The 13,139-nt window shown below is 48.5% G+C and overlaps 1 protein-coding gene across 1 annotated transcript; it reads right to left on the bottom strand.

Annotated features, from left to right (window-relative positions):
* Positions 1 to 5,190: 5,190 nt before the first annotated feature.
* LOC108564523 lies at positions 5,191 to 7,181 on the bottom strand. The gene has a single exon (XM_017923590.1). The coding sequence runs from the start codon at positions 6,899 to 6,901 to the stop codon at positions 5,198 to 5,200; it is 1,704 nt and encodes a 567-aa protein (XP_017779079.1). The 5' UTR covers positions 6,902 to 7,181; the 3' UTR covers positions 5,191 to 5,197.
* Positions 7,182 to 13,139: the final 5,958 nt, after the last annotated feature.

Below are 13,139 nucleotides of genomic sequence, written 5' to 3'. Positions count from 1 at the left end.
TAATTCAATTTATTTTTTTTCAATTTCTACAGCTCGTATTAAGCGACTAGATGAAAGTACAAAGATGTTTGTGGGCTTATTGGAAAGACGAATCATTCTACTTTCATACGAGTTCTCGCCACTGTAATTATCTTGAGGGGTTCTTGAGTTATTAACGGAAAACTCTTTTTCTAAATAATTCAATTTATTTTTTTTCAATTTCTACAGCTTATAGCAGGCGACTCGATTAAAGTACGAAGATGATTGTAGGCTTATTGGAAAGGTGAGCTATTCAGCTTTCATACGAGTTGTCGACGATGTAATTATCGGAAGGGGTTGTTTAGTTATTAACGAAAAACGCTTTTTCTAATTAATTCAATTTTTTTTTTTCAATGGAACTAATTTTTGAGACTACGCACATAAGATTATATAGTATACATTTTGATTTAATGGCATGGTCATAAAAAAGTATAACGTAAGTGGTGGTGGTAACTACAACCCTATCCCCAATAACCTTCATCCCTTTTCCTTAGTAATCACCTAGGCAGTATGAAAATTCCATTAATGACTAGTACAATGTTTATTGATATATTAATAAAAAGTTAGTGAAATTTTATCTGTGTTGTATGATTAAAACATAAAAAAATTATTTACTTTTTCCAAGAAATTATAAAATATTCTAACAAAATTTCAGCTTACTTGATTAAAATATAAATTACGGAAAATATATAAATACAAAATGTCATGGAAATTACCGTTATGAATAAATTGTAGACCAACTATAAGTGATCTAACTACCGCATATTTCAGTTTATTTAATATACATTATATATATATATATATGTATATTGTGTATGAAGATAAACATGTTATAGATATTAGGGAAAGCAAACAAATATAAAAAAAATTATGCTAGACAAAGCATTAAGTTATGAAGGTACAAGAATAAGAACATATACGACAACGCGAGATGGACGGAGACATTTCCAACAGTCTTCCTGGGCATACGAGCGGCCTCGCGAGAGGATATAGAAGCGTCAGCAGCAGAGATGGTTTACGGTAAACCTTTAAGACTTCCAGGAGAATTCCTCTTCTGTTCACAGTTCACTATTTGACCCGCATGGTATGTGCGTTATTGCGAGACGTAACGGGCTTCGACCGAGCCTGGCGACCGGAATACGCGCGAACCACTGCCTCCACCCACTCTGCACGCTTGGTTCGACAAAACGTACGTTTTTGCTGCCAATGTATGTAATACAAGCCCATTCCCTTGGTAGTAGTTTTGCTAGATAGTAGATAGGGACCGATTGTACAGATTATCCCCCTCTTTTATAGGTTTCCCCTTACCCAATCCACCGGTTTCCCGGTTTCTGGTTTTCGGATCCACCTATAATTTTGTTGTTTACGGGCGAGTCTAGGCGAACCCATACCCCCCCGGTGACCGGTGGTCACGAACCAAAAGAACTTGAGGCTCTCTTACAACCCCCCCGAGCCAAATTATGCAGGCCGGAGTACCAGTTGGGATCAGTGTGCAGACTGATTTACCCTCCATGGATGGATCGACTGCTATCTTCAGTCTAACCGAGTAAGCAGCTCGGCTCCCCCGAACCACTGTGGCGTGGCTCCCACCTGGTGCGCCATCCACCCCGCGGGGATGTGCACCTGTCCGAGCTTGGACGTAACCACTACCACCACGATTTCGTCCCCTTATGGGTCCTACCCTGCCGGGCGGGAGAATATGTATCCCGGAGCCCCCGGCACCCGTGGTAGCAGTTTGCCTCACCCCCTACTGCTTGAGAGGATCAGCACTCATAAGAGTGCCTAGGATGACTGTCTCTGCTGACAGTCGGCTCCCTGGACCCATTAGGATGCGTCGGATCATGAGGCCCGATAAGAGAGACAGCAAGCTGTCGCTCTTTCCCATCGCGCGCACCCCGATCAGCAGTTGACGTGCAAGCACACCCACTTGCTAACCGAGGGCGCTTCAGGGGTCCTAGTGCAATGACCCCCACATCCCAACGACTTGCATACGCATTCACTCCCGCTCATACCAATTCACTCATCAGAATCTGATTGCACTCTAGGAGTGCCATTTATTCTTCGGTTAGGACCTCTTTCATTCCGCTGCCTCTCCAAGACCTTCCTGATCTCGAAGACAGCTTTCGCAAAACATTCAAACTTTTCCATACCGCATATCAAGAGCCTGGAAGGATCACAAGGACCAATCCCATCACTCATACACTCAATCACGCCGTAGCTGTTCCTTTCAATCTCATACAATGGACAGTCCATCAGTATGTGCCATACACTCTCACATTCAGCACCGCAGAAGCAGCCTGGATCATTCACCCTTCCTATCGAAAATAGGAACTCATTCATACTGCCGTGCCCCGTCAAAAGGTAGGAAGCCTCCATGGAGGGCATCATGTCCGCTAAGTCGAACATGAGGACCTTCCTCATAAAGCAAAACAGTATTCTCCCATTATCGGAATTATCCCACCTCGTCTGCCACTCATTCACCATGGCCTTCATGATGGCGCACCTCGCTTCCCTCACACTAAGGCCAATAAGGTCGACCCCCCCCATCAGCAATCCAGCATGTCCCAGTGCTTTTCCCATCTTAAGCCTTCTCCTGATACACTGTCCGACTATTTGCAAATCAAGAGGTATCGCACCCGCCAAAACTTCCAGGGCCTCCGTGGAAACCGACCGGCAACATCTGACCATAGCCAGCAGCACGACCCTATGGACCTTGGCAGCCGCTCTCGACTCCCTAGACCTCACTCTACATCCCCATGCACCCACACAGTACAGAACCATTGGCAGAACCACTCTTTTGTACATCGCACTCACAAACAGGTGGTCCTTTCCCCATAACAGCCCGAGTGCTCTCTTCAGCCCAGTTATTGCCTCTGCAACCTTGCTGGCAAGCTTACTGAGATGCGGCTCGAAGCTCATATTCTTTCCTATCGCTACCCCCAAATACTTGACCTCCCTTTTCAAGGAGAGGGTGGTGTCGTAGCATCCGACTGTGGGAGGCCTTCTTTCGTCGATTTTCCCCACCCTTAGGTAAAGAAGTTCCGACTTCGTAGGAGAGATCTTAACCCCTGCTCCACCCGCCCAGTCCAGAATACGCCCCATGTACTCGTTGGCTCGCCTCTCAAGCTCAAGTCTGGAGTTGCCCTCCACCATCACGAAGAGATCATCGGCATATGCGATCGCCTTGATGCCTGCGGCTATTAGATCGTCCAGGAAGACATCCAACAGGACGTTCCACATGAAAGGTCCTGAGACCGATCCCTGCGGACACCCCCTGCCGATGTTCTTCACGACGTCCCCGCTCTGACCCCTGACAACAACACTCCTATTGCTGAGGTACTCGGACCACATCGCATACATACTTCCCTTACATTCCCTCGTCCAGAGCCTCTCGAGCAGTCTACCCCACCTTATATGGTCAAATGCCCCCTTAAAGTCCACAAATAACCCCATCACTTTCCTCGCAGGGCTAGCCTCCACCGATTCTATGAGCTCGCACAAGGCGGTCTCAGTGGACTTTCCTTTAACAAACCCATGCTGAGCCACTGAGTGGGGGCCGTACACCTCCTTAGTCCAGGCGATCATGAGCCGTTCCAAAACCTTCCCCATAACTGGCAGAAGACACACTGGCCTATAAGAGCCAGGCTCCGAAGGAGGCTTCTTGCCAGGCTTCCTCAAAATGACTAAATTACCTTTTCTCCATCTTTCAGGAAACACGGCCTCATTCACACATCTTTGGTAAATATCCAGTAAAACGTCCGGCCTGACCTCGTGCAGAACCCTAACCATTTCTGGCAGAATTCCATCCGGGCCCGGTGCCTTCTTTTTCCTAGTCTTTCCAACAATCACACAGAGTTCATCCGGATCAATCATTCTCGGCTCATCATCCATTGTTGCTCTTTCCCTCGCAAGAAGCAACCTGTCCGGTTCGTCGTCGTCCGGAAACGTATGGTTGATGAACTCATTCACGCTGCTACCCCAGTCACCTGTACATTCACCCATCGCATTTACCAGAGCATTTGGTATTACTCCTGGCGCAATTTTCCCTCTCATTATCTTGTATGCCTTCCCCCAAGGGTCACCCGTACATTCCCTAATCAAATACTCCTTCCAACTCTTATCTCTCGTGCTTCGGACTTTTTCCTTGTATTCCCTATGCATCTTCTTCCATTCTGCATATTGAATGTCAACATTCACACCCCTCTTTCTATCTCTTCTCAAGCGTTCTTTTTCCTTGTTCACTCTCTTTTTCATTTTATGCAGCTCAGACGTCCACCATCCATTCTTTTTGGACTTAGATCCAAGCGCCACAACCCTTTTATGCACTGTACCGCAGGCCGACACCTTGACTAAGTCCTCCACTAAGTCAATCTCGTCATCCAGCGTCATCTCACCTCGCTCTCCCCACACAGTTAATTTATCCCTCAACTTGTCTCCAAATGCCTTCCAGTTTGCATTTACGTTCGTATATATAACCCTACGCAACTGATCTCTGCGCAACCCCCCCGCATCAACTTCAAATGTTATTGCCCTGTGGTCACTTGTAGTGGCATCACCGTCCACTTTCCAGTTCTGAATCAACGCCAATCCACTTTCATTTGCCATAGTTATATCTATGTTACATTCGTACCGTCCTCTGTAAGTAGCGGGCTGGTCAAGCCTATTGGCCGTGTACCAGTCCCTTACACTCATCCATTCATACAACATAGTCCCCCTCTGAACATTCACACAATCCATACGGACATGACGAGACGACCAGGCCCAATGATGTGCATTGGCATCCGCACACACAATTGCTGGCGCATCACCCACCCAGTCACTTATCACACTTAAATCTTCTATACTATCGATTAGTGGGGCAAACCAACGCATGTACATTGAAATCAAGTACAACTTCTGATCCCCCCCCCTTGTAATACATATCCCAGCGTGGTTGTGGCCTGTCAGATAACTGATTGCCACCACATCCAACACATTCTTCCTTACAACAATCGCTACGCCCTCGTACCTTTCAACACCTGTACTTTGCACATATTCAAACCCTACTGGTATTGCACCCACCGATCCTCTAAACATATAAGGCTCTTGAATCAAAGCAACATCTATTCCTTTTTCGTTCATATACACAAACATCTCTTTAAAAATCCTTGCACTCCTACAACAATTGATCTGAATAAATTTAATCATTCTTCATGCATTCAACACTCGCAACATAATTCACTCTTTTAACCCTTTTATTCCGCTCTCTTACATACAGTGGGCACGCATCTGTTAAAGCCCTATGCTTACAGTTGCGCTCCATCCGCCAGCAATTTATACACTCTAGGTCCTTATCCTTTACCTTACATTCAGATGCCAGATGGCCCTCATATCCACATCTGTTACAACTAGCCACTTTGGCTGTACATTCATTCACCCTGTGATCAAAGCCCAGGCACCTGAAACACCTCTGCACAGAAACGTAGTTCTTCGCAGTGTATCTGTGCCAAAAGGCTGTGAATACCCCGTTCACCAAAATTTCCCTTGCATTTTCCTCACATTCAATAACGGTCGTGCCATTCTTGGCGCGCCACACCACCTTAGCCGTGTCGGCAAATCCAGCCGGCATGTCATTACACGCCGCAATCTCATCAATAATTTCATCGTCCGAGCATTCCGTATAGAAATTCCTTACGATTATCTTCGGCCTCGTTCCTTTCGGCGCAGTCGCCACCAACCCCATGTTCTTACATATTCCCGTGGCCTTAAGTAGCTTATTCGCATCTTCGACGCTTTCTAACTCCAGCACGACGCCGTTCCTTGCACTTCTTGTGGTCTTGACTTTTAAGCCTGCAAGTGCCGGCCTCAGACCTGATATTACCTTGTTCCTCACCACTCCTGTGTTCAGAACTCCTTTCACATCCTTAATTAGAACCACCGGCAGATTCTCCTTTAACGCCTGTGCGGCTTTGCTTACATTAATCCTATCGGCTAATGTTAATTTGGTGGCCTTAGCCTTGCCAGCAGCCTTTGTGGTCTTCGCTGTATCCGCATATGAGCGCTTTGTTGGCTCTATCCGCTGCGTTTGTTTAGCGTCTAAGACGCGACCCCCTTTGCCAACTTCGTTCCATCCCTCATCATCGTTACCCCCAGTTAGTGCGCTTTCGCATAGCTTTTCCTGCAGGTAGTCTAACCTTGCCACTGCATCCTCCATCCTAGTGGCTACTCTTTCCAATTTCGTGATCATTGTCACATGTGCGTCCTCCAACAAGTTCAGCAGCCCCTGGTGATCCTGGGCCCTGGATTTTAGCCTAAGCGTCTGTACCGCTTTCCTCGCTTCATTATAGGCATCGTGCGCTTCGAGCACATCGCATGACCTATTAGCCTGCACTTGTTTGTATAATTGTCTTTCAGCTTTTGTTATTTTCCCCCCCCTTTTATCCGTGACGCTGCCATCACTGGACTCGTTGCCAGATGGTGCATCCTCGTCGTCCCTTCTCCTAACGAGCACATCTTGTACTACTCTTATTTTTGGCGCGGCAACGCCGCACTTTAAGCCGCCATCTTTGCTAACTTTCGTTGCTGCTGCGTCCCCTCTAGCGTCGCCATCTTGGCCCGTCTTAGCAACAGCAGCGCTGCCTCTTGCTCCGCCATGTTGGTCCGGCTTCGATCCGACGGCCTCTTCCCTCGATCCGCCATCTTGGCTCGTCTTCTCTGCGGTCTTCCCCCTCTGCGTCTGCGCCCTAGCTCTAGGCTTGGTCGCCACGCGGTCCGTTGCAACGTCCGTCGCCATCTTGGTGAATTTCCTCACCGATCTGGTTTTAACTCTGCTCTCTTCCTCGCTAAATTCAGCAGAAATATCCGATTCCGCATCGCTGCTATTATTCGATTCTACGTCCGCCATCTTAACGTCCGTCCTCGCCGTACACACAACACGTGCTAGCCACGCGGCCGCCGCGTGCTCGCCACGTGTTCACTAACGTTCTCACTTAGTCTTAAGTCTTAATTACATTCATTCCTTAATTGTCTCTATCAATCATTCATACCAAACGTTGTCTTCACCAGGAAGCTCCTACCTTAGTCCTAGAGAACAAGTCTCACCCGCCTCGACAAGTCCCAACACGTTCCGACAGGTTCCAACAGGTTTGAACAGGTTTGAACCGGTCCAGATCCGGAATCCTTTAATCCCAGTGGTGGAACACCTCACATTAGGCTCACACACTGTTGTTTATAACACATATGTATTGTTTTGAGTAGATAGGGACAGAGGGAATCTCGTTAATCCATTCATGCGCGTCACTAATTGGATGACGAGGCATTTGGCTATTTAAATACGTATATTCTAAGTTTAAGCATATGGTACATTTCAGCTAGAGATGATAGTCCGCTGTGGACTGTGCACTTACCAGCTACAAGCTTGGTGCGTGCTAGCGCCATGACGATCACAACATATATACATGAGTGTATAAGGCCGCTATCGTCCTACATCACCTGTTGTAAGAGAAACTACATACATAGCAAATGGTTCGGACCGGGTGCAACCAGAACAAATTAAAAGTTAAAATAAACAAAATTGAAAACATATTAAAATTAATGTAAATATAAAATTGTAAATAGGACTAATAACTAATAAAATCAAAATATCACAGCAAATAAATCATAAAATTAAGAGTAAATCGAACATAACAACAAATTAAAATAGGGTATAATGAAAATGACTAGATTAATTATAAATAGAGGGACAAAAATAATTAAAATAGTTGCACCCGTTCCACAGGAAGGCTTTGCCCCATCGGTACCGGACCGACGGAGCGACACTATACACGCACTTCACCATTCACTGCGGCACCCAGTCTTCTATCTTGGTGGTCGTCCTCTTCTTCCGCGAAGTCGAGTCGTACCAGTGCGGCCGGCGGGCGTCCGGGTCGGCAGCGGTGTAGCCTGTGGTGTGTGTGTGTGTCCACGTGTAGTGTTGTGGTGAGGTGTAGTGTGGTGTTGTGGTTGTGTGGACGTTGTATGCTCACCCTCACTCCTTCTGGACCGCTGCGCCCATATCGATCTCATAAATGTCGTGTGGATCGAGCTACCCCATTTCAGGCAGGAGTTAACCAGACTCCGTTTGAGCGGGCCGGTCAACCCTAGAACAGATACTAAGTTATTATTGTTATTCGCCCAGATGCCCCTTGCACCCAACACCAGGGGTAAAATAGTAATTGTGGTGTTGGGCCATCTCTTTGATGCAGCCGCCCTGAAGTGCGCATTGTCATATTTTAGTAGCTTATCTGTCCAGGCCTGGTCGAGACTACGCTGACCCGACCAGCTAACCTGGACGTCGCAAACAGTGAGCCGATCGGGGCCGGTTCGAATGGCCAAGTCTGGTTTGTACAGCTGCCCGTCATCATGACGGACGTGCGGCTCCTCCTCCACGGCCCACTGCTTGCGGTGACAATGCGACACCAACTTGGCACAAATCTCATTATGTCTTTCTATCCTGACTGCGTGTGTCACTGGACAGGCCTGTAGTACGTGGCAGATAGATTCATTGACGCTGCAGCCTGCCCTGCAACGTCTCAAAGCCGGGGGATTGGATGGAATCCCCATTGTTGGTAGGTTGTTATTCCTCAGGTGGACGGCTCGAACGTAGTCCCGACCACTCCATCCTGAGGGAGGATGGTCTATCCATGACCTACTGGCTGGATCATGCGATACCTCCTCAATGCCTTGGAGGTAGGGATTAGATATTATGTCGTCCCTTCTCTGGGCTGCAGGATTGGTGAGCGGTGCTAGCCTGTCGATCCTTTCAAGGTTTCTGAAAAATACAGGATCATTGGTTAGCGTTTCCACCGGGCCGCAGGAACCGTCAAGGGACTTCCTGATCCGAGCTGCCAAGATCTTGGGGATGGACGTCCTGAAGCACGTAATGCCTAGTCCGCCATCCCTGGTGGCTGCGTACAGAGTACAGTCAGGTGTCGTAATGCCCAGATGCAGGACCTTCTTGACGGCTCGCCGAATCAACCTATCCGCCGCCCTCAACACCTCAGCGGTCACCCGCGAGTTCGACAACCCGTACTGAATTTTAGGAACGATATAGAACTTCAGTAGGTGGAACTTCTGGTAGGGCTTCAGGGGTGCCTTTATAATGCTGCTGAGCCATGCCGCAAGGTTATAGAGGGATGGTCTGTTGACACCTGAGGTAGTAAATTGGTGTCCGAGGTATTTAATGTATTCCTCATCCCTCTTAATGGAGACCAACTGCCCGTTGAGTCGGAAACACGGCCGGGACCGCGGGACACTCTTCCCCTGGTAGGACGCGACCGAGATAGAGGTGGTCTTTTTGGGGTGAATAGACATGCCTCTACGCCGAAAGAAGTCGCTAGCGAAGTCCAACGACGCAGGCATGTCCACCTCTCTGTCCTCCAGCAGGATAATGTCATCCGGGAACCCCATAGCCGCGCACCGAAATGAGGGGGTGATGGTACCTCCGGGCTGTCTCGCCTCGAGCTCGTCCAACAACTCGTCTATAACTAGGTTAAACAGAATGGGGCTTAGCGGGTCACCCTGCTTCACCCCACTCCGAATACCTATTGGCCTGGTTGTTTCATGGCCCACCGTGATATGAGTGATGGACGAACCGAGCGAGTTCATGATATATTCAATGGTCTCAGCCTCTATACCATGGCGCAGCAACGCGCGGCGTATCGACTTATGCGACACGGTGTCGAAGGCTTTCCTGATGTCTAATGACACCACATTATAACCTTTCCCCTGGGCCCTACGAGAACGAAGATAGTGATCTAATATCATTCCATTCAGCAGGGTCCCGTCCACGCGGACAAATCCGCGTTGGTTATTGTTGAGGTTGGTTGCGGCAGTAAGTCGACCGGCTATCACCCGGTGGAACAGCCTTGAGATGGCAGAACCGACCGTTATGGGACGCCAGTTGGTCGGGTCGGTGCCGTCCCCATCCTTGTGGATAAGGACGGTCCGATTTCGCAAGAATCGGGACGGAACGATGCGGCTCCCCAGCACAAGCGTGTAAAGCACGCCGAGTGCCCGAGGCCCGCACCGCTTCACGTCCTCTACGGAGGTCCCATCCGGGCCGGGGGCTGACGCCTTCCATGATCCCATCGCCCTCAGCACCTCTTCCTCCGTGACAGGCTTGTAAGTGTCGCAACATCGAACCCGCTCAGTGAACGGGTCGGTGTCGGCCGGTGATTCCGACTCCAGCAACCCCCCATACAGGGCTTCAGTGTCCGCCAAAGTGGGAGAGACCACAGACTGGCAGATATCTTTTCCACTCAGGATCAAGTCTACCAGGGTCTTCTTGTTTTTACCAAAAAGATCCTGGCACTTCTTGTATTTGGCGATCCTGAGGGCCCTCTTATTGAGGGGAGGCCTCTCCACAGCGGCGGCGCACCCCCTCGCCGTCCTGACCTTTACTGGGAAGCGGTGTTGGATCCAGTCGTCCATTACTGCAAGCAGCTCTGGACCGGTTCCCCTTAATGCTTTTAAAATCATATCTTGGGTATTCCTATCCAAGTCATTCAGATTGGTCAGGTAATCGACGAAGGACCCCGGCAAGAGGGTCGCCATCGTCGGAGCCGATGGTGGCTCCACATCCCTGCGAACAGATATTGAGTCGTTATTAATAGTATTATCAAGGACATCATTTACAACACAACTAGTAGCGCCAGCAGAGTCCCTACGCTCTCTTAGTACAACCTGCACCGTGCTTGTAAATACGTTGGAGGTCTCTGCCACATCAGAGACCGTGGCAAGTGTTGCCATGGGTGCACACATACGTACTTTCTTTTTCGAGGGGGAAGGTGTTGAAGACAAGCTTCTCCCTCTTTTTCCACCCGCCTGTGACCCAGAGGCCTCAGACGCAGTGACCGCTCGACCCCGCAGATTCGGGGGAAGTTGTTTAGGTTCCCTTGTATCAGGAGAGTCCCCTTCCCTAACCCCTTCGCGACACCTCTTTCGCGGTCCGGGCGATTCGATATCCGAGGGGACTGTGTGGGTGTCTGCACTTGTACATGCCTTTTGATGAGGGTCAGTTGAGCAGATGTTGGCCTTTAGATATCCACCACTTGGGGTTGATTGACCCTGCATTGCTGGAGTAGAGCTGGCAGGAAGGCCGAAAAGTTTTGTGGCGCTTTTCCGTACCTGTGCTCTAGCTTCAGCCAAGTAGCGCTGGTAAATCTTCTGCTCTCGGCGGTGCCTGACCTGGTGTTCAGACAGGCCGGTTGCCCTCATCATTTCGTTGTAGAATTTTCCTCCCTTCTTACTTCCGGCCTCGACCTTGGCGATCTTGGCCATCAGTTCACATTCCGGGAGGGGTAATTTTGCTTCTAGTTCCTTCCGGTACTCCACTGGGTGAGCCCGGGACTCGTGCTGTCGCACAAGCTTATACGAAGCAAATCGGATTCCACAGTACAAACACCCAGTCCTCTTTTCTTCGAACCTCCTCTCGCTAGGAGGCGCTCTAGGGGGGTCGGGTTGGTTGTCTACCTTTTTAGACAGATTACTGGCTTTTGGGCTCGGAAGGGGTCCAGAATTATCTTGGAGACCCCTGAATATATTAATTAATTGTGACACCGAGCTCGCGTTGGTACCGGGTGGTGACCCGGTTGTGGGACGGACGTTATCCCGGACCTCTATAGTGCTACTAGAGGAGGTCGACTCTACATTTATAATTCGCCTGTCGTCACCAGTGGGTTCCTGTTCCGAGTCTCTGACTCCGACCACACCCGAACCCTTGGATGTGGCCTCCGAGGCCTGATTCCTCTTATCTGGACCAACGCGTTTCAAGCCGTGGGGCTGGTAACCCAACGACAGGCAAGGGATTGGGGGAGGATCGATCCGTCACGACTTAGTTGTTGTGCGGCGCCACCTCGAGGAGGTGTCGTGTACGGTCTTGACACGGGTTATGCTGGGTATTCGCCTTCCCGTGCCCTGCCACAGGCTTGGTACAGGCGTATGGGACTTACGGCCTGCAGGAGACCAGACCACCTCGCAATGCGCCCAAAGGCGCACCCTTAAGAGAGTCATAGTTACTCCCGCCGTTTACCCGCGCTTGCTTGAATTTCTTCACGTTGACATTCAGAGCACTGGGCAGAAATCACATTGCGTCAACACCCGTTGGGGCCATCGCAATGCTTTGTTTTAATTAGACAGTCGGATTCCCCGAGTCCGTGCCAGTTCCGAGTTGACCGTTAAGTGGCGGCCGAAGAGGGACGGTGGGTCGCGAGACCCGTCCGAACCTCGAAGCAAGGAAGTTCCGCGGGCGACCAATGCTCGGGACCGAACTGGGAAGAACGCCGAAACGCTCCACCTCGCCCAGGCCCGGCTGATTGGACGTTAACCGTTTTCGAACCAAGCCCGACGCGCTTGTTGAAATCTGAAAGTAGGATAATTACTGCTTATTAATTATTGACTTATTTTCATAAGCAATGCCAGAGTATAATTTATACCTGTGTTAATTCACATTTAAGTGGACCGCGACTATCGAATTAAATTCAAACACATTTTTAACTTATTTTTAAGCAATCATGTAATCATGATCGTTATCAACAGCCTTTTGCTATCTAGAGTGCAAATTTCCTATGGCTATAAAAATCAATTAGTTCTTTGAGCGAAATATCCAGAGATAGCATTTTGAATATCATCCGAATTTTCAATTTTTTTGTTACATAGAAAGTATTGTAGCGATCGGATTCAATGGAAATTTGATGGTGTAATTTACTCGATCCAACTCTTCACAGTAAGGGTTTACAGTGTGTTTATATCCCAAAAAGACGCTTTTTGGATTATCATAGAGCGCCCATTTATCATCTCCAGTGATCAAGCAATCAAATGTTTTTGGTAGCAACTGTTGTGTTTACTACCCTTGTGAAACTCAAAAAGCTTACAATGCGGATATTTACATCTTCTGATATTTGGCTTGCCATTTTGCCCAAAATTGCAAAAAGAAAACAAGATTTAATTATTTACAAGTAAACAAGTCACTTTAATCGTAAAATGTCTTTGGCACCTATGCAATGTCTTTTACCTATGCAATATTTCAATGGTAAAGTGTCGCACAAATGCAAAATGCAATGATCAAAAAATCGTATTATCAGCAATTAAAATATTTCTTGAAA

The sequence above is a fragment of the Nicrophorus vespilloides genome, unplaced genomic scaffold (genome assembly GCF_001412225.1).
Source record: "Nicrophorus vespilloides isolate i.1.1-1 unplaced genomic scaffold, Nicve_v1.0, whole genome shotgun sequence".
Taxonomy (NCBI): domain Eukaryota; kingdom Metazoa; phylum Arthropoda; class Insecta; order Coleoptera; family Silphidae; genus Nicrophorus; species Nicrophorus vespilloides.
The sequence above is the reverse complement of the archived record's forward strand: the minus strand, read 5'-3'. Positions and strand labels throughout refer to the sequence as shown.